The sequence below is a fragment of the Salvelinus fontinalis genome, chromosome 39, assembly GCF_029448725.1.
Source record: "Salvelinus fontinalis isolate EN_2023a chromosome 39, ASM2944872v1, whole genome shotgun sequence".
In the NCBI taxonomy this organism is placed as follows: domain Eukaryota; kingdom Metazoa; phylum Chordata; class Actinopteri; order Salmoniformes; family Salmonidae; genus Salvelinus; species Salvelinus fontinalis.
Genome location: NC_074703.1, coordinates 20,179,317 through 20,201,234, shown reverse-complemented (window position 1 = coordinate 20,201,234; position 21,918 = coordinate 20,179,317). Strand labels below are relative to the sequence as shown.

The 21,918-nt window shown below is 44.0% G+C and overlaps 1 protein-coding gene across 1 annotated transcript in view; it reads left to right on the top strand.

Moving 5' to 3' along the window:
• The window catches only part of cerk (ceramide kinase), a 32,193-nt gene extending 12,516 nt beyond the window's left edge, over positions 1 to 19,677 (top strand). Inside the window, exons 2-12 of the mRNA XM_055905872.1 lie at positions 4,164 to 4,286; positions 4,447 to 4,569; positions 5,267 to 5,392; positions 6,370 to 6,436; positions 8,918 to 9,063; positions 14,218 to 14,292; positions 14,774 to 14,926; positions 15,120 to 15,314; positions 16,487 to 16,698; positions 17,690 to 17,898; positions 18,924 to 19,677. Coding sequence (XP_055761847.1) covers positions 4,164 to 4,286; positions 4,447 to 4,569; positions 5,267 to 5,392; positions 6,370 to 6,436; positions 8,918 to 9,063; positions 14,218 to 14,292; positions 14,774 to 14,926; positions 15,120 to 15,314; positions 16,487 to 16,698; positions 17,690 to 17,898; positions 18,924 to 19,035 — 1,541 coding nt within the window. The 3' untranslated portion in view covers positions 19,036 to 19,677. The remainder of the gene's footprint in view (positions 1 to 4,163; positions 4,287 to 4,446; positions 4,570 to 5,266; positions 5,393 to 6,369; positions 6,437 to 8,917; positions 9,064 to 14,217; positions 14,293 to 14,773; positions 14,927 to 15,119; positions 15,315 to 16,486; positions 16,699 to 17,689; positions 17,899 to 18,923) is intronic.
• The last annotated feature ends 2,241 nt before the right edge of the window (positions 19,678 to 21,918 follow it).

Here is a 21,918-nt window from a genome sequence, read left to right as displayed (position 1 = left end):
TACTCTTCAAAGAGGTAGGCTTTCAGAAGTTTTCAAAAGATGGGCAGGGACCCCGCTGTCCTGACTTTAGGGGAAGCTTGCCTTATTCCACTATTGGACAGAGGGCCAAGAGACCTAAGGGGGCGGAACAGAGTTCTCGAGTTGGAATGTAGGGTTTGAGCATAGCCTGGAGGTATGGAGGTGCAGTTCCCGTTGCTGCTCCGTAGGCAACCACCAGGGTCTTGAAGATGATTCAAGGTTTGACTGGAAGCCAGTGGAGTGTGTGGAGGAGCGAGGTGACATGGTGGAACTTAGGAATGTTATCATTTAGAAATTGTACTATTCCATTATCAGGCCAAGTAGCAATGGGTTTGAGGTTAAAAACTGCCGACTAAGTACTTTATAAAAAACCCATGCTTTGCTTTACGCAGCTCACCTCTCTATAGATTCTTTAAAATATATTTTCATTGTAGCTGGAGGACTGCTAATTCCCCCTTTGGGGTGTTTGTATAAGCCTGATATTACGAGATAATATTCACACTTCTTTCCTTGGTGAGATCTGACTGTACACGTTAGGACCGAGTTGTTTTTCCTGACCATATGACCTGACTATTAAAAACTCTCGGGTCCCAGTTAGGTCATGTTGTCAATACAATCTCGAAGCACTGTGCATTCTATACACAGTAGTTGTTAGACAACTTCTCTTGGTTATAGATGTGCCAGACCAGTGAGCAGTGTGTGGAAAAAGCTCCTGTGTTTTCTAACCTGTGTCACACTGCCAGGTCAGGTCACATACTGTCCGGCAACAGTAATTGGTTTGGGTTTTCAGCGTGGTAGGTGAGTCAGCTGTTCAAGCCAGTGATTCAAGGCAGTGCTTAGTTAGCCACCGGCTTAAGAGGCTTATGCAAATTGGGTTTGCTCTATAATCATCAGCTCCTAATACTGACGTATCTTAAAGAGGAAGAGCCGGCCGCAGATGGCCGAGGCCCGGTCGCAGATGGCCGAGGCCCGGTCGCAGATGGCCGAGGCCCGGCCGCAGATGGCCGAGGCCCGGCCGCAGATGGCCGAGGCCCGGCCGCAGATGGCCGAGGCCCGGCCGCAGATGGCCGAGGCCCGGCCGCAGATGGCCGAGGCCCGGCCGCAGATGGCCGAGGCCCGGCCGCAGATGGCCGAGGCCCGGCCGCAGATGGCCGAGGCCCGGCCGCAGATGGCCGAGGCCCGGCCGCAGATGGCCGAGGCCCGGCCGCAGATGGCCGAGGCCCGGCAATGTACACATGACACTGTAGTTCACTTTCCTCGCATTGACAGTTTCTTGCTGACCAGATTTTTTGTTTTTAGGCGTTATGCCATGTGAAGGCAGAGCAACTTTGGGTCCGTTGGCATGTCAGTCGTTGTGCCAGTGAACTTCCACTTACCCAGTGTTTCATCAACGTATTTAATATTTTTATTGGAGTGAATCAGTTTGGTTTATTCCGTCATGTCATACGCCCATAGCGTCACAGTGATAAAACAGATTAAGCCCAAGACCTTATGATTATGACGGGCTGTAAACCTGGAGTCACCCGTCCCATCTCTCTGCTATCACTAATCGGACAGAGTCCACATGTGTCGAAAGAATAACCCCTTCTGTGGATATACTGTCGCTAATATACTGGAGAATATACAAGGAATACCGCCGTTGTCATTGTTTAGCATTTCCAGTACTGGAATGTTTCCAAAGATCCATTATTCTTTATGTCGACAATAATATGTGTTAATATGACTAAATATAGAACCAATGGTTATGCTTGACCGAGTGTGTGTAAGTTGGCTGACTGTCCATGTCACAACACTAAAAGGTACAACACACATGCCTATAGGGCAGGGATCATCAACTAGATTCTTGAGAGGATGGTCAGGGGGCCCGGAACATATTTCCAAATCATTTTAAACTGCAAATTGACTGCAAGAAGCTCAAACAGATATAACATTTGACTAAAACAATGATTTCGTACCTTGCTTACATTTCTATACGATCACATATCACTCTGTTATGCATGGGATTCCTTTGAATAAATTAAACACAGGTTCAGGGGGGGGGTCAACTTGGGGGGCCAAATAAAATCACATGCGAGCCAAATTCGGCCCTAGGGCCACCAGTTGGGGTACACTGCTGCAGTGTGTATGAGGAGCAGCTCATATTATGAGTGATCATTTTTCAAGTGTTGTTCGTGCTGCCCTCTATCATTTTCATAATCAAAAAGTGGCTTTCGTCATGATGCAGGTTAGGCTGTAGACCTAGACGTTTATGACAGTACCAGTCAAATGTTTGGACACCTACTCATTCAAGGGTTTTTCTTTTCTTTTTACTTTTTTTCTACATTTGTAGAATAATATTGAAGACATCAAAACTATGAAATATCACAAATCAAAATATATTTTATTTTAGATTCTTCAAAGTAGCAACCTTTTGCCTTGATGACAGCTTTGCACACTCTTGGCATTCTCTCAACCAGCTTCACCTGTAATGCTTCGCCAACAGTCTTGAAGGAGTTCCCACATATGCTGAGCACTTGTCGGCTGCTTTTCCTTCGCTCTGTGGTCCAACTCATCCCAAACCATCTCAAGTTGAGATCGGGTGATTTGTGGAGACCAGGTCATCTGATGCAGCACTCCATCACTCTCCTTTTTGGTCAAATAACCCTTACACAGCCTGGAGGTGTGTTGGGTCCTTGTCCTGTTAAAAAACAAATGATAGTCCCACTAAGCGCAAACCAGATGGCTGCAGAATGCTGTGGTAGCCATGCTGGTTAAGTGTGCCTTGAATTCAAAATAAATCACAGACAGTGTCACCAGCAAAGCACCATCACACCACCACCTCCATGCTTCACGGTGGGAACCACACATGCCGAGATCATCCGTTCACCTGCTCTGCGTCTCACAAAGACACAGCGGTTGGAACTAAAAATCTCAAATTTGGACTGATCAGACCAAAGGACAGATTTTCACCGGTCTGATGTCCATTGCTCGTGTTTCTTGGCCCAAGCAAGTCGACCATGGAGGCCTGATTCACACAGTCTCCTCTGAACAGTTGATGTTGAGATGTCTGTTACTTGAACTTTGCAAAGCAACTTATCCTCTGCAGCAGAGGTAACTCTGGGTCTTCTATTCCTGTGGCAGTCCTCATGAGAACCAGTTTCATCATAGCGCTTGATGGTTTTTGCAACTGCACTTGAAGAAACTTTCAAAGTTCTTGAAATGTTCCTTTATTGATTGACCTTCATGTCTTAAAGTAATGAGGGACTGTCATTTCTCTTTGCTTATTTGAGCTGTTATTGTCATAATATGGACTTGGTCTTTTACCAAATAGAGCTATCTTCTGTATACCACCCCTACCTTGTCACAACACAACTGATTGGCTCAAACGCATTAAGAAGGAAAGAAATTCCACAAATTAACTTTTAAGAAGGCACAACTGTTAATTGAAATGCATTCCAGGTGACTACCTCATGAGAGAATGCCAAGTGTGCAAAGCTGTCAAAGGCAAAGGGTGTCTACTTTGAAGAATCTCAAACGTAAAATATATTTTGATTTGTTTAACACTTTTTTGTTTACTACATGATTTCATGTGTTATTTCATAGTTTTGATGTCTTCACTATTATTCTACAATGTAGAAAATAAAGAAACCCATGAATGGAGTAGGTGTGTCCAAACTTTTGACTGGTACTGAATGTCAACGTTAGATGGTTACTGTATATGACTATGAGGTAGATCATTAACGTCACCTTGTGGCTGGTCTGAACCCTCCACTCCCTTGAACAAAGCCATAACGACTCTGATACTGTCACCCTAATCCCAGTGTGGCACAGTCACATGAGATGTTTACTGGCATACGGTGATGCAAGCTGTAGTGCCCACAGCCTGTTAATAGGAAAGTCAACAAAACAGGAAGGCTCATTCCAAGCATTCACATGGTCCCCAAGACATAATGTTCCTTGATTTCATTCATGCAACCACTGGGAAATATGACCCTAATATGACCCCATTCAAGTAAATTTAACCTCAGGTTATTTTTGCCTTTTTTGATATCAAATCTATTGTTGAATTCTAAATCCTGACCGCAGGTCAATCTGTCCTTTGTGTAATTGCTGTGCTATTATGGGGTACTTAACTGTTGTTCTGTGTTGTTTCTTAATGTTTACAGCAGACCACCATTTTCTCCTGGTGTCAGAGATAGTTGGTGCCAGAGAGACTGAAGAGGAAGACCAAACAAACAAAGATGGTGGAAGGAAGCATAAAGTTCTGTTATATCCGTATGCATTTACAGGTAGGGGAGGGATACATCATCTGGCATGGGATGGTTTGTGGAGGCAGACATCTTTTGTTTTGTTTAATCTACCCTAACAAGCCATGAATTCGTTGGAACGGTAGTACCCTTCTTGACTTTTCAGTCTGTCTTTGCTCGCTCTCTCTTTTTGTAAATATAGTGTCCTACACGGAGAGGACCAAACATCACTGCTGGCGGTGTAAAGACATCATCTTCCATTGCTTAGACGAGGCACAGCGTCAACAGTGGGTCCAGACGATCAACAACCAGCTCTCACTACTCAGTATGTCCTTTTCAATGCAGACTGTTACGAGTCTCTTTGGCCCTGCAGTCTAGGGGGGGATGGAAACAAGACCCGTAACATAACTCATGCAAATTATAACAGTGAAAACAAAAAAACACAGACAACTTAAATTTACCGTCAAACTCAAATGGTTTATTGTTTAAACACACGGTAATGGGGTGGAGAGGGGCTGAGCTGGACCCAAGGAAATAAATAATAAATATCCAAAAACACCCCTAAGCTAGACTTACCTGCTTCAATAACCGCTAGCTAACTAACCAATAAAATACAGTGGGAGGTCCACCCAGTTCTAACTAGGGTACTTAGACAAAGTATTCCTACGGGTAATGTAGGCCCATGGGCAACTTGTCTTGTTACCCCCTTTTCCCACCATCAAACAAACAGTCAAACACCATAACAAAACATACTCACATTAATACACTGTTTAGCATCTTACCAAGAAGTACCTTACCAATGCTTTTTGCTCATCCAGCCTTCAGTCTCCCAACAATTTATTCTGGAGAACGTTAAGAGAATCAGTCAGAGGATGTCAGTTTGATAACGGAGCATTTCTGTAAAGTTTTGTTGGTTAATGAAACTTCATGAAGTTGTCAGACAGTCACACTCTACCGTCCATTAAACTAAATGTTGAGTCCTCCATTTTTAATGACCAAACAGGCTCTCCTTCACTTTGCAGGCATCCGACCGAAACGCTTGCTAGTGTACATCAATCCCTACAGTGGAAAACAACGCGGGAAGTGGATTTACGAGCAGAGAGTAGCCCCACTCTTCTCCCGAGCCTCCATCTCCACCGACGTGATCGGTGAGTTCCTGTCAGAGGGCCTAAATTAACATTTAAATAAAAAATGAGCTTTTATGGCCCGGCAAATATTTATTTGTTGACTTGGCAAACAGCCTATACCCGCCAACCACTCCCAAGAATATGGTTTTATTTATAGCACCATCCATCAATGGAACACTGTAATGGAAGCTGTGATAGTCGATAAACATGGGAATCCATTCCAAACACATCTATGATTCATGGGATGCTTTGGGAAGACCATGGATCGTCTAGGGCAGGGGTACTCAACTCTTACCCTACAAGGTCCAGAGCCTGTTGATTTTCTATTCTACCTGATAATTAATTGCACCCACCTGGTGTGCCAGGTCTAAATCTGAACCCCGATTAGAGGGGACAAATGAAAACGAGTATTGGAGTTGGCTTCAAGGGCCAGAGTTGAGTTTGAGGGGTCTAGGGTATTGGCAGGGGGAGGCATCACATAGACAATTCATGATCTTCCCAAGCTAAGGCAGGGATGGGCAACTCCAGTCCTCGGGGGCCGGAATGGTGTTTCACTTTTTCCCCATCGCTAGCAAACACAGCTGACTTTTAAAACTTATTGCATTCTAAACTGAAGATCCTGATTAGTTGATTATTGGAGTCAGGTGTGTTAGCTGGGGCTGGAGCAAAAGTGTGAGACCAATCAGGTCCCCCAGGACTGGAGTTGCCGATCCCTAGTCGAGGGTATTCGCTCGCGGCCATAGGACTGTCATGGGTTTAAGGCTGGACCCAGACCCATAGCTTGAGGTGTTTTAATTGGTGTTGGCCTTTCACCATTTGTTGGAACCCCTTTTTGGTCAAAAACATATTTTTTTCCCCCTTTTAGACAATGGGAAGATCAATACTGGATGCAGGATTCTTGGCTTAACTATTTTTTGGTTGTGTGTGCAACGTCTTGACAAGCTCGTGAGGTATTCGTCATGGGTTTTTAATAGTGACAATGTAACTTGTTTCCATAGTTACGGAGAGTGCCAATCACGCCAGGGATCACTTGAAGACGGAGGTAGATCTGAAGCAATGTGACGGGTGCGTTTTAGACACGGCAGGAAGACACTTCAATCACCGGGCATAGACTTTATCATCTCAGTCAGAAATGACTTTGTTGGTGCAAAAGACTAAGTGAAGATTTCAGTACAAAACAGTTAATGTTCAACCACAATGCATTCATGTCTGAGGGAAGAAGACTGCTGAGAACAAAGTGGACATTCATAGCAGTATCAATACAACAGCAGAATTAACATGAAAGCTTAGGGGGGGTAGAGTGTCTGTGGGTTTTCACGCCTCCATTGTACTTGATTAACCCTAGGATGCATTGTAAACATGGCGCCCCAAGAATGCATTTGCCAGGTCAAAATGACCCGATAATGTAATATCTGTGTTTTATTTATATGGGTCAAAAATATTATCCTTTTTTGTGGAACATAGTAATTTTGAGTGATGATTTGGACCTTTCAATAATTATTTTATTGTTAGAAATGTTTTTAGTCGCTTTTCAACAGCTCCATTTCAACGATAACATATTCTGAAATTCCATAATGGCTATTGGAAAATATTAGCATCTTTTTCTTACAATCAATCAAACCTTTTTAGTGTGAAGAACAAAATAAAACCACCTTAAGCGTGTTTTATAATATTTCCAAACATTTATTTCAAAATCCAAAGTTCATCAATATAAACGACAACACTAACAATTGTGAAATATAGAAAGCACGAACACTGAAAGGGAACAACGTGTGCATGTGTGTGATGCTTACTTATAGTGTCGTGGTCCATGCATTTGTTTACAAACCACAAGCATGTGACTGTGCTCTTTGCAGACGCATGTGTTGCACTGAAAACACCAGCAGCTGACTTTTCTATCCTTTACACTTGGACACAGCTGGCACCTCTTCTTCTTTTAGCCCTGGCTGCTCTGAGTGGTGGTGGCATGGCTCTCTTTCATCACCCCACGTCTTTCCATTGCCTCGGTTCTTCTGTGGAGATTGGAGAACCTTCCAGAAGGACAACCATGTCTGCAGCACTCCAACAATCCGGCCTTTTATGGTAGTGGTCAGACGGAAGCCTCTCCTCAGTAAAAGGCACATGACAGCCCGCTTGGAGTTTGCCAAAAGGCACCCGAAGGACTCTCAGACCATGATAAACAAGATTCTCTGGTGTGATGAAACCAAGATTGAACTCTTTGGATGGAATGCTAAGCGTCACGTCTGGAGGACAGCTGCTCATCCACTGTGACGCAGTCGCTGGGGATGAACCTTCCTCTACAGTTTTGCTATGAAAAGGTCCCTCACATACTGGAAAGCTGCCAGGTGATCCGTTGCCTCTCTGAACACTCTGGTCCTCTTGTCATCAAGCCTCCGGTAGCGACGGATATCTTCCGACCGACATGGTGGTCTTATACATTGGATTCTGCAGGTGGATCCAAAAATAGCTCCCGTGTGGAGACATCCCACCTTTTCCTCCATGCCGGCGAAGAGGGTTAAACCAATAAAGGCCTTTAGGTCCTCTGTTGACCTCTCTCCACTCTGTCCCTTTTGCTGTCGCTATTCTCCGTCCTTCTAAATTTGTACACTTTAGGACCTCCTCAATGATGTTGTCACTAATGAACAGCTCACAGGCAACTTTTGGTGACGCAACTGTTTTCCCCGGCACAGGCCCTGGGCAGCTGCTCAGGATGTTATGGCTTCTGGTCCTGACTTTAGTGGGAGGGCAGGGGTGTTCACTCCAGTTAAGACCCCTTTTTACTCACTTCTCCTCAGAGGAATCCTCCCCATCTGTAGAATCATCTAGGACAGCTGGACTTCCAGGTGCATCCACAACTCCAACTAGACCCACAGGCACATAGTCTGTGTCATCTGAATTGGATAGCTCCGATTCTGAGTCAGAGGCACCAATGGCTTCCTCATCCAGCATCTGTAAAACCATTTTGGTTGTATATCTGGCAACATAATTATGAGCCTCCTTATGAAACTCCTTTTACTCAAAGAGTTAAAAAGGAGAAATGAAAAAAGGTGATTAATGAACATTTTAAAAACAAGATATTTAATGAATTATTAATTGCTTAGATTTTATTGTTGTAGCAAAAAGAAAGGTTAGTTTGACGAGTGCAATGCAGTGAATTCCATAGGAAATACATACGGGTCATATTTGACCCACATATGAAAACTTGAGGTAGTGATGCAAAAACTCTTACTTAAAAAAATTCTAAAATAAACTAGGATGTTAGAACATTAAAGACACATTATTTCAGGAATTCCTGGAATATTAGATGATGACATTTTTGGGGGAATCGGTACAGCAAAAACAACAACATTAGGCTGGGTCATTTTGACCCGACATATGAATCCTAGGATTAATCAATTATGGTCACTGATTTAGTTAGGAAATTCCCTCAGCTGGTTGTCTAGGTCTTAATTGGACACACATTGAAAGGAAATAGCAAAAACCAACAGACCCTAAGGCTGGTCTCAATTGAGTGTTTTCATATATCGTGTGTGTGTCCCTGTTCAGGGTGGTGTGTGTGGGAGGGGACGGGATGTTCAGCGAGGTTGTCCACGGCCTGGTCTCTAGGACCCAGAGTGATTCCAGAGTGGACCAGAACCAACCGAACCAGGACCTGGTTCCATGTGCGCTCCGCATCGGAATCATCCCTGCAGGTAAGAGGGGAGGAGAGAAGCAAAGGAGAGGAAAGAATGGGAGAAGTTAAGTTATGGTAAGGTAAAGGCCATGGCTATGATTGACTCCCACGGTGGCTAACCTTAGTTCCCATGTTCTGTTATCTGGCTGTTGCTGAGTTACGAGTAGGAATCCCTATAGCAACAGGGCTTGTGGTCCCACAGGTGGTTCTGAAGAGTCTATCACTCAAAACTCAATTAGAGGGGGCCTGTGGTGCTGCGTGACCAAAAAAAAATCATCATACATTTCACCACCGTGAAATCCATTACTTCACAAGACCTAAGGTTGAAGATGGAGGAGGAGAATCATATCACAGCTGGTTAGGCCTATAGCTTCAGTGATTCTGTAGGTTTAATGCTGCTACTTAGCATTGAGTGCCTGCTGCTGCTGGGGTCCAGAATTACAGTCTTTTTCCAGTCAGTCAGATGAAGATGAAATGATTACTATAAGCCAGTTGACACTATATATCTAGAGAAAAGGACTCACAGTATCAACGTTTTTTGTTGTGCATTTGCCTTGGTTGGCGTCCCACTGACAGGTTTCATGAGGTCAAGTGTTGCCCTTTTATGCTGCCAAAGCTTAGCCTGTATAAACATTTTAAATGTTACCTATCAATCAATCAAAATATAATTTTGAGGCTGATAAGTGATAGTGATAACCAACTGTCATGGTGTAGTGCGGTTCCATATACCAGGAGAAATAATAACTCAAAGTAATAACGATGTATTAATCAGACGTGGTAAGATGGCAAACAGAACCTCTCGGTATCAAATAGACGTTCACTGAATAGTATGAGTGTTTAAAAAGGTCAACACAGCACTCATACAGCCTTGGTTAGCGTATCCAAGTCCACGGTTTTATCAGGTAACACCTAGAAACCTAGTGGCTGTGTGTAGCTCAACACATTCACATTGTCTTATCCCATATTTTCTCGGTGCTATGTTCAGGCTAACGACTGAACCTTGACTGATGTTCTGTTAGGTAGGCAGACCGAGCTAGTGAGAGAAGCTTTGGAGTGATTTGAATGAGGAAGTGAGTCAAAACTGCAGAAAATATCCCCTAGATAAAAATCTGGAAATTCAGAGGGATATTTTTAGCTGCGAGAGTAGCTAGTTTCCTCTCTTCTGTGAATATTTTGACTGGGTGTTAAGATTTGTTGTTTGAAAATGACTGCGTCGAAACAATGACTGGTAAATGATCCAAGATGATCCAGGAACAGCTCAGTTAATCCCTACCATTGTGACAATGAGTCGTCATAATGCTGTATTAAATGTACAAGATCTTAGGGGCATTGGCAAACACAATGTAAGTGATTTAATTGATGTACCCCTAATTGCGCTGAATATATCTGTTTATCCTACAGCTATTGTAAGCAGTAATCATGAGCCTATAAACCAGAATTACACTGTTAGCACTGAGGCGGTGTGCAATAGTAGGAAGCTCACCCTGCACTATCAGCTCCAATGTAAATAACATGAGTAAGTCTACCTCTGAGAAGCTTCCCAGTAAAGCATTAAAAACAATCAAGCAACCCAGAAAAGTGCTAAAAATAGCCCATATTAACATATGTAGCCTAAGAAACAAGGTCCAGGAAGTCAATAACTTGCTTGTAACAGATGACATTCATATTCTGACTATCTCTGAAACCCACTTAGATAATACCTTTTGATGATACAGTGGTAGCAATACATGGTTAGAACATCTACCGAAAAGACAGAAATGCCAACAGAGGCGGTGTTGCGGTCTATATTCAGAACCACATTCCTGTAAAGCTTAGAGACGATCTAATGTTAAATACTGTTGAAGTAATATGGCTACAGGTTCATCTGCTTCACCTAAAACCCATTCTTGCGGGAAGCTGCTATAGACCACCAAGTGCTAACAGTCAGTATCTGGATAATATGTGTGAAATGCTTGATAATGTATGTGATACATTCACAAACGCTTGGATTGCTTTCGCTGTAAAGCATATTTTCAAAGTCTGACATGATAGGTGGATTAACAACAAGCTAAGCTGTGTTTTGGTATATTTCAATTGTGATTTCATGATTATAAATATTTTTAGTATTTTTTGGGAATTTGGCGCTCTGCAGTTTAGCGGTTGTTGTTGATAAATGATCCCGGTAACGGGATCCGTGCGTCAAGAAGTTAATGACTTTTTCGTTGGCAAGATAAGCAAACTTAGAGATGACATGCCAGCAACAAACGCTGACACTACACATCCAAGTATATCGGACCAAATTATGAAAGACAAGAATTGTAATTTTGAATTCCCTAAAGTCAGTGTGGAAGAGGTGAAAAAATTATTGTTGTCTATCAACAATGACAAGCCACCGGGGTCTGACAATCTGGATGGAAAATGACTGAGGATAATAGCAGATGATATTGCCATTCCTATTTGCCACATCTTCAACTTAAACCTAATAGAGAGAGTGTGCCCTCAGGCCTGGAGGGAAGTTAGTCATTCCGCTACCAAAGAATAGTAAAACCCCCTTTTACAGGCTCAAATAGCCGACCAATCAGCCTATTACCAACACTTAGTAAACTTCTGGAATTTTGGGGGGACGAGATACAATGCTATTTCACAGGAAACAAATTGACAACAGAATTTCAGCATGCATATAGGGAAGGACACTCAACAAGCACAGCACTTAAACCCAACGGCTGAGAGAAATTAATGATAAAAAGATTGGGGGGGGGGGGGCTGTCTTGTTAGACTTCAGTTCAGCTTTTGACATTATTGATCATAGTCTGCTGCTGGAAAAACGTATGTGTTATGGCTTTACACCCGCTGCTATAATGTGGATAAAGAGTTACTTGTCTAACAGAACACAGAGGGTGTTCTTTAATGGAAGCCTCTCAAATATAATCCAGTTAGAATCAGGAATTCCCCAGGGTAGCTGTTTAGGCCCCTTGTTTTTTTTCAATTTTTACTAACGACATGCCACTGACTTTGAGTAAAGCCAGAGTGTCTATGTATGCGGATGACTCAACACTATACACGTCAGCTACTACAGCGACTGAAATGACTTCAACACTCAACAAAGAGCTGCAGTTAGTTTCAGAGTGGGTGGCAAGGAATAAGTTAGCCCTAAATATTTCTAAAACTAAAAGCATTGTATTTGGAGCAAAACACTCACTAAACCCTAAACCTCAACTAAATCTTGTAATAAATAATATGGAAATTGAGCAAGTTGAGATGACTAAACTGTTTGGAGTAACACTAGATTGAAAACTGTCATGGTCAAAACATATTGATGCAGTAGTAGCTAAGATGGGGAGAAGTCTGTCTATAATAAAGCAATGCTCTGCCTTAACAACACTATCAACAAGGCAGGTCCTACAGGCCCTAGTTTTGTCACACCTTGACTACTGTTCAATCGTGTGGTCAGGTACCACAAAAAAAGGACTTGACTCAGAGCAATTGGCTCAGAAGGGGGCAGCACGGCTGGCCCTTGGATGTACACAGAGAGCTAATATTAATAATATGCATGTCAATCTCTCCTGGCTGAAAGTGGAGGAGAGATTGATTTCATCACTACTTTTATTTATGAGAGGTATTGACATGTTGAATGCACCGAGCTGTCTGTCTAAACTACTGGCACACAGCTCAGACACCCATGCATACCCCACAAGACATGCGGGGACAAGAGGTCTCTTCAAAGTCCCCCAGAACATGGGAGGCACACAGTACTACATAAAGCCATGACTACATGGAACTCTATTCCACATCAAGTAACTGACGCAAGCAGTACAATTTGATTTTTAAAAACGATTTAAAAAAAACACCTTATGGAACAGCGGGGACTGTGAAGCAACACAATGTGTCACAGACACACACACACACACACACACACACACAATAACATACGCACTATACATACACATGGATTTAGTACTGTAGATATGTGGTAGTGGTGGAGTAGGGGCCTGAGGGCACACAGTGTGTTGTAAAATCTGTGAATGTATTGTAATGTTTTTAAAATTTTGCTGGACCCCAGGAAGAGTAGGGCTAACTAATGGGGATCCATAATAAATACATGCTTGGCTCACACAGTCACACACCCAAGACAGCCAGGCTTCCTTCACACACACATCTTCAATCTTCACTTGAGTAAGAAATATGGAAGTGTAAACCAGTCTGTAGCACGACAGTACGTTTTCATTTCAATTCAATAACTTTTCAAAAAGTATTGGAGAAGCAAACCAGTCAGCCCATGGCACCCTTTTACTCTCTGCTGTGTCATTGTCCGAATCTTGATAAGAGCAATCTGAAAGAGAGGAGTGTGATTACTAAGCAATGAGTCCATCTGTAAACGGCAGGGCTGATTTCCCAGGCTCTCTGTTCTGTCACGGTTCCCCGAGTCAGCTGAAAACATCTAGCATGCATCCCGAACAGCACCCTATTCCCTATATAGTGCAATACTTTTGATCAGAGCCTATTAGGGAATAGGGTGCCATTTGGGAAGCATACCTAGCATCAGTCTGCAGTCTAGCTGTGGAGCTGGAAATAGGAAATAAGTCTGTCTCCTCACCGGTCTGTCTTGGTGTCGTTGGTTCGTCTCAACAGATCGTGAATTATCTAACTGTGACAGATATGCCTGAAATTACTGTCCCCAGGCTGAACGGTAGCGCACGGTCGATAGAGACCTATTACCATAATATAATATCAAATCAGAGATTTTGAAGTCAAACGGAACATTTCTCTCAAGTGCCAGGAAGGGTTTGCGCCTCGCTTTCCCCTCATTTCCTGTGTAGTGAGTGCTGATTGCCCAGATCCAGACAGACCCATTGGCTATGATATCTTTCTTTGGCCCTGGTACATATCATCTCTTTTCTGCCTAATAAAACTACTTAAACTCTTTATCTAACTCCATCTCACAACTCTCTTCATTAAACACTTTTATGGCCATTGATGATTCAATAAAACCATATTTAAACACTTAAACAATGATAACTCCTGGGGTGAAAGGCCATTTCAATAGAGATTTTACATTGGACATGCTTTTTAGTCCAGGACTAGGGTTAATCTGTTTCTGGGAAAACGTCCCCCAAAGTTGGGGGTTTGGGATTTGTCCTGAGATTCAAGATACTATTACGTGACTGACGAGGCCTGTATCTCTCCTATCCAACAGGTTCGACTGACTGTATCTGCTATTCTACAACAGGCACCAACGATCCAGTGACTTCAGCCCTGCACATCATCATGGGTAAGTAGCCATACACACACAAACACACAGTCTCCGTACCAAACAGGTCTATCTGTCTTCTACCTGTCCACGTAGAGATTTAATAGAATTTCTTAATATATCTCGGTGACAATGCTCACAATTGGCTGCATCTCTCAATAGTACAGCATTCTATGTCCGGGTACAGTACAGCATCCTAAGTCCTGCAGGTACACTTGTGTTGTCCCATGCACACAGTCTGGAGTGTGGTTTAAAGAGATAACATTGCACTCTACTAGAGTCCTGTCCAGGGGGTTTGGGTCAATTCAGGAAGGACACTGATATTCCAGTTCTCTTCCATGCTTTTCAATGAGGAATTTGGTTCACTTTCTGAATTGACTGATGTTGAAATGGCATTGACCCTGACACCAAGACTATTCTATATCGAGTGTTCCGTGACATCATTCCAACCAGTTGAATAAGGCCCTTTCTGTCCATTTTTTTCTGTGTGTTCCTCCTCCAGGTGACTCTCAACCCATGGACGTGTGTTCTGTCCATCACAACAACACCTTCCTCAGGTACTCCGTCTCGCTGCTCGGATACGGTTTCTACGGAGACGTGCTGACGGACAGCGAGAGGAAGCGCTGGATGGGGCCTTCCAGATACGACTTCTCAGGTAAATCATGGAGTTATAATTGTCATTATAATTGCAGTCAGACAATTAGTTACTACGTTATGTAGTAAAAAAAAAAAAAAATCTCCATTTCCGAATATGACCTACAGTGAAAGGGAGGAATGAGTGGACAAACTAAACATTTCACACAATGTCAACATCAGGATTTCAAAGCCACACACTGCTTCTGTTGCAGGCCTAAAGACGTTCCTGACCCATCAGTATTATGAAGGGACCGTCGCTTTCCTGCCCGCAGAGGACAACCTGGGGAACCCTAGAGACAAGATCAAGTGCAGAACTGGGTGCCATATCTGTGAGCAGGGTGCCAGCAATGTGCACCTCCTCTCAGGGGATCATGTCCACAAGATGGCTGAAGAGAACTCTGACAAGGGTAAGAGGTTATAGTCCTCTGTAAGTGTGTGCTGTGTGTAGTCTTTTCCCTGATGCTATGTCTGTTGATAAAGCTGATGTCCCTCCTGTCCCCCACGTCTGTTCCCAGTCATAGTATACCGTTTGGTGTTGAACACACACACTCCTCACAGCCCACTCTTCTCATCCCAGACCCTTATCTACCCCACAACATACATACACACACTACAGTCCCCACTTTTGGGAAATGGGGAACTCTCTTCTCAGCCGGCATTTGTTTATTCTGAGCAGCAGATAGGAGGATAAGTAGAGTTTACTGAGAGCCACAGAGATCCCCTTTCTCCTCTCATCTCCCGGGACTCTAATTGGTGTTAATTTCCGGCTTCTCTGTCGTGGCTGGCTGGAGAGCTGGCTGAGGCGACAGGTCCCTGTGGTGCTGGGACGCGCGCACACACACACACACACACAGACACAGACAGAGGGAGACAGAACCCCACTAATCAGGGAGATAGTTGGTCTGGCTGCCAGAGTTGGCGGGGGACTTGCTGCACACGTTTTGGCGATCAAATCTCCAACAACTGCTTAAGCAATGGGGCAAGACGCCGGCTGGGTGTCACGTCGCAAACAAGCCTCCCGAAATGTTAATGTGTGAGGGACACTTGAGAGGTTCCCAAGCTAAGACAATGCCAAGACCTACAATAAAGTTTGTAAATGTCATAATCCGATTGGTAGTTTTTAAAGACATCTAATCATTTACTTTCCAATTAAATGTATTTGTTTTTTAATCCCTGGGGACTTGTCAATGTTGGTTCAGGTTATCGTTCCTGTGAGTTTGTTTTACGAGACGAGTAGAATAATTAAGCGTTTTATGGACTCGGATCACATAATATTCCCCATGCGATCAGGGATATTATCGTAAAACACTCAGACATTTTGGAGTTACTGTACATCCCCCATTAAACCACTCAACCAGTAATTGAATGGCAGACTACTTTGATTCACCTGACTGTTACCGAGTGGCATCACATGAGTGTAATAACACAAACTCTTTTGTCCAGCCTCGCTCCTGATTTTAGAGCACCCAAAGAGTCAACAAGAATGTTTTATATTTTACTAGCATAATCCAGACGCAGCACTGTAGGAAGAATTTCCCCAAAGGGATGACACATTTCATCGATCAACTTGTGTTTAAAGAGACCAGCGGTGATGGTGTGTGGCGGGTGATCCGGGGGAAGTTCCTAGCGATCAACGCTGCCAGTATGAGCTGTGCCTGCGTTCGCAGCCCTAGAGGCCTGTCGCCCTATGCCCACCTGGCCGATGGCACCACGGACCTCATCCTGGTACGCAAGGCCTCCCGCCTCGACTTCCTCCGACACCTCATACGACACACCAACAAGGACGACCAGGTGGGGAACTCTGAGTTGTTATTGAGAAAAAACATTTGCTGTCATTTATTTATTTTCACATTGGCAAGCATAAAAGATCATTAGATGTAAGATGATTCAATCAGAGGTGGATATCACCCCCGCCAAAAGTTATAAGATTTAGCAAAAATATTTGCGAAGTAAGTACTGATTATTTTCAAACCGTATTCATCTCTGGTGATGTATTGTGGATCAAGCCAGTACAACGTTTGAAAGTCACAAGGAGTTCAGGAGGAGACGGAGAATTCCTCCGTCACTCACTCAGTCACTCATCTCTCTCACGTACTGCATGTCATGGTTTACTCAGCCTCCGCAGAGAGAGATGGAGATTGAGCGGGAAAGAGTTTCCCTGTACTTTGCTTGCAGACCTCACGATTTAGTTGGCTGACACAGCTCTTTCTAAATCGGGGTATACCTCAGTTCAGACACTCTCTTGCGTCCCACTCCGCTCTCTCACTTTTTCGCAAATATCCCAATTCTTCAAACCGATATCCCAATTCTACAAAGCGCTCTGGATAACTTGCATCATCCTCCTGCGCATACTGCTACACACACAGGTGGGACGGTAGGATGTTCATTGCGTTATACCTCTGTACTATCTGCATAGCCACCAAGGAGAGAAACAAGGAGAGAGGGCCAGTAAGTGTATTCATAGTTTTGTCAGAAAGCTTTTTAGGGGACACTTGGTATGAATACTAACCAGGCCCGGTCATAAAGTGAATGCGATGGAGAATAAATCGCTCTGACACGCTCCTCTCAGACAGTCTGTGGAGTAGAACTGAGTAGTGATGGAGGGGGGATAAAGGGAGATTGTTTTCTGGAGCAGTGAAAGATGGAGACCTTCGGTACTGTTGACTGATCCCTTCTTTTCCCTACTTTCTAGCCATCCCCTCTTGTCTTTACTCCCTTCTCCTTATTCCTACCTCTATCCATCCCTCCCTCCCCTAACTTCCATCCCTCTCTGCCGCCGCAGTTTGACATGTCCTTTGTGGAGGTGCACCGTGTGCGGCGGTTCCGTTTTGTTCCAAAGCACAGCAGCGTGATCTCGGAGGTGGATCTGAGTGAGACCAGTGGGAAGAAGATCTGTAACCAAGTGTGTACGGCCCATCCCAACGACGACACAGGCCATAGCAACTGGAACTGTGATGGGGAGATCTTGCCTCATGCGGATATACAAGTGAGGTATGCTATTCGGAATTTGAACATGTTGGTTTTGTTAGGAGATTTAAGACGTTTGAGGTTTACCCACGTGCAAACACACACACACACAGTGGTCCCATTTCTTCCACCACAACATCAGTAGAGATCTTTAAATAGCATGATGGTGGCTCTCCCTCCACCACCGCGATGTCAGTAGAGTTCTTTATATAGCACAATAGGTGGCTTTCCTCCTGAACACATCATTGACTTTATGCTCCATTATACTTTGCCAATGAGGCATGGCTGTGTAATCCTAGTTTATCTAATTTAATATCCCTTCCACTGTTAAGAGCCTACTCACTTTTAGGCCATTCATTTATTGCCTTTTTCCTCTCCAGTAATTGTTCTCGGAATGAGTCAGCGAATGAGTGGCTGAGATAATTAATGGCGATAACCCTGATCGCTCCCAAAAAATAAAGAAAAAAGGAAGACCAAAAGAAATAGGCTGCTTTCTATCACTGCTAGACACAATATTAGTAGGTGACTTCAATTGTATTTTTTTTTTTATCTTGGTTAAGTGTTTGATTGAGTTTGTCTGGATTGCCTGATGGGCAGTGTATACACATTTGTGACTATTCCATTGGTTCTGTTGGTTCCATTGCACCAGGCAAGCTCAGTCAAGCACAGCTGAAGTATTTAAAAGAAAACAAATACTATTTGAACCACCAGTGTGACTGACTGGAAAATAAAATCTGTGGCATCATCTGAGTTGAACTTTTATTAAAAAGTCAGCGTCTCTATACTGCATTAACTGCCACACTACCTACTGGACCATTCCGAGTCTCATCGCAGTGTTTCTGTAACCAAGCCACGTGAAAGCTAAATAGCAATCTCAGTTTTTACTCTAAAATGGACAGTAAAAGCTTCTGAACTTGGAACCTGATCTCCATTCGAATTAGTTTTACATCTGTGATATGAACAGTAAAGTCAGACTAGAAACGAACACTCATTATGTTGATAAATGTGTTACTGTTCTTCTGTCTATGTGTGTGTGTCTCTCTCTACAGTGTTCACTGCCAGCTGATCAGACTATTTGCCCGAGGTGTCGAGAGGGGGACCACGTTTGACACTTACACATGTTCTGTAATAGAAGGATCAAGTCTCTCGTGGCAAGCTTAGGGTGACCAACTGTACCGAAGTGTGCTAGAAAGTCCTACATTTGGACCCTTTATCCCTCTTCCTGCAACCACACATGCATGTCCTGCATTATTTTTTTAATTTTAACTTTCTTCTTTTTTTTTAAGTCAGTTTGTCATGCATTTCAGACTTCCCATTTATTCGATGAGAATTGCCATCAGCTTGCGCTTTTGACAAGAAATCCAGGCTATCATATGGAGCTTTCCCTTCCCAGTCAAGTATCTCTCCTGATGCATCTCCCCGCAGAACTTAAGAGAGCATCTACCACAATTACACAAGATTGTAGTACAGGTTCCCGAGAATATGGAGACCCATGATGAGATGAACGAAAAGGAGGCGCCTGTTCTATGTGCCTCAATCAAGTATGCGACTGACGTTCTGCGCGGACGTCTACAGACAATGTGATGGAAGTAGAAATCACTTAGCTAGACTGTCAGTAATGCCTCAGTGTTTCTGCGTACCGCTGTGATACAATGTGAGGGCAGAGGAACTCATGGGTAATCAGAGGTCCCGAAGTGGTTTTGCTTTCCCAGGAAGTATCGCACCTGTGGCACAGAGCAACAGTTTGTCTATATAGAAGTTATTTAGTTAAGACTAGTAGCCCCCTCACTAGCGGGGGGGGGGGGGGGGGGGCTGCTGCCAGTGGGTTGTCCTCTGTGTGTAGGGTAATGTCTTTGTGAGAGTGCCATCATGATGAGTTAGCGCCGTTACAATTATACACCAGCCTGCCATCAGACAGATGCTGCTTCCTACAGCCAAAACATCAGCCAACTCTAGGACACACACACACACACACTCCATGCACGCACACACATCTATCATCTGCCACTGTGAGACCACACAAAAAACCTAAACTCTCAACACTGTGGGAGGCTCGGGCCTGTTCTTTTGGAAACCTCTCCAAGATCATTACTGGTTGCTGTGAAAAGCCATGATTATATTTCAACTCTGAGCTGTGAGTGAATCAGGTAGTGCTATAATGTTCCCTGCGGGTGTACGGTCTATGTGGCTGTCAGATTCTGATGAACTGGCTGATGTTAGTCTGTTTGCTGCACAATACATGTATCTGTGTGGAACCAAAACTCGCTAAGCCAGCTGAAATGGGGGAACGTTTTGACCAACACATGAGATCTGCTGAATGCTTTATAATGACTGAATATTACGTAGTCCATTCATCTCGCCGGTCTCAAGATGACATGTCAAACTGTGTGTAACTAACCTGTGATGTGGATTATGATTTGATAAAGATTGAATATGTTTTGGAGTCAGTTGAATAAAGTGCTTTTAAACTAATAATAGCGTGGGAACATTTGTATATTTCTCGAAATGGTGGGAGGGCATTTTGAAGATTGTGACTTTGGTGTCAAGTGCAAATTGTATTTTTTTTACAGCAGGGCTTTGAGGCTTTTAATAAACTTAAAGCCTTCATCAACCCTGCGCAGGTTTTGTAGTGGGTCTATGTATGTTCTTTGTTCATTTCTTAACCGTGTCTCTTCTCTTGTTATTCCTTAAAACAGGAAGGACATTTGCCACACACAAAAGCACAGACTGAAAAAACGGGCCCCAGACGCAGCCCTGTCGTTGGCTGGCTTCCCTATCCTCTCTTGGCATGGTTTACAGGATGTTATTATAAATTAACTACATGAAACCAATACATGTTTCCCTGTTATCTCTAAGGGTCTTCCATAATGCTGGATGCGCCGCAAAGCCCATTCCGCTGACAGATATGCTTTACTGGGGAAAGGGACGAATGAGACGGCACAGCATTTAATGGGCTTATTACATAAAAACGACTGCAGGGGAGATATAAATTGGCTCTGGCTCCTCTCTTCTCCCCTGGCGTCCGATGGAGAGATATTTTGCCTCGGACACATTTGTTCATCCACCCAGTCTCGCTCACTGTTTTTGATATGGCCCATACATTACGGTGCTATCTGGACCGGCATGGCAATGAAGTAATGTCATTTTCCGATCTCCTCTTCCTACCCGTAGAGTGCATTCAATTTCCTCCCTCTCTCCTCCCATCTTTCGGGCTTCACTGTGTCTTCATTGAAAAGCGGATTGCGGGTCGCGTTCCCGTCGGGACCCGCTGTCTCATTCTCGAGAACTCGGGCCTTCGTCCTGAGACGCAACAATAAACTCACACACAGCCAGCTGCTGTCCTTGGCTCTCACCTAAACTGCTTGGAGATTGGAGACAACTCATTGTGAGTGTGCTTACACTTGCATTTTTAACCCAGACGACGAGTTTCCATTCCCATCCACCTTGAGACCGCTCCGCTCTGTCAGAACCCAGGACAGTAGCTGTCTACACTGATCCCTAGTCTCGGGCCCTAAAGAGCCACAGCTGGGCTCGGGTAATGCATTCTAATGGGCAAGAGAAGCAGCCACTCCAGGTAAGGAGCCAATGCAGCGATGCAGGCGAAACCGTAAGGCCATGTGATGCAGAACTGGGTAAGCAAACCATTCGGGGCCTTAAAAAAGGGTTCACATTTTTTGGGAAGATAACGAAAGATGTCACCACATTGAGGGGGGATAACTAGTCAGTTGCACAAGTGAATGCATTCAACTGAAATGTGTCTTCTGCATTTAAACCAACCCCTCTGAATCAGAGAGGTGTGGGGGGGGCTGCCATAATCGACGTCATCGGCACCCGGGGAGTACTTGTTGGGGGTTAACTGCCTTGCTCGGCACAGGGATTGGAACCAGCGACGTTTCGGTTACAGGCCCAACGCTCTTTACTACTAGGCTACCTGCCACTCCCTCTGAGAGGGAGAGCTGGGGAAAGTGTTTTGTATTTCCTGAGGTGGTGGCTGTGAGCAGAGGGGAGCAAGAACCAGGATCAGAGGAGGGAACCCAAAGTGTT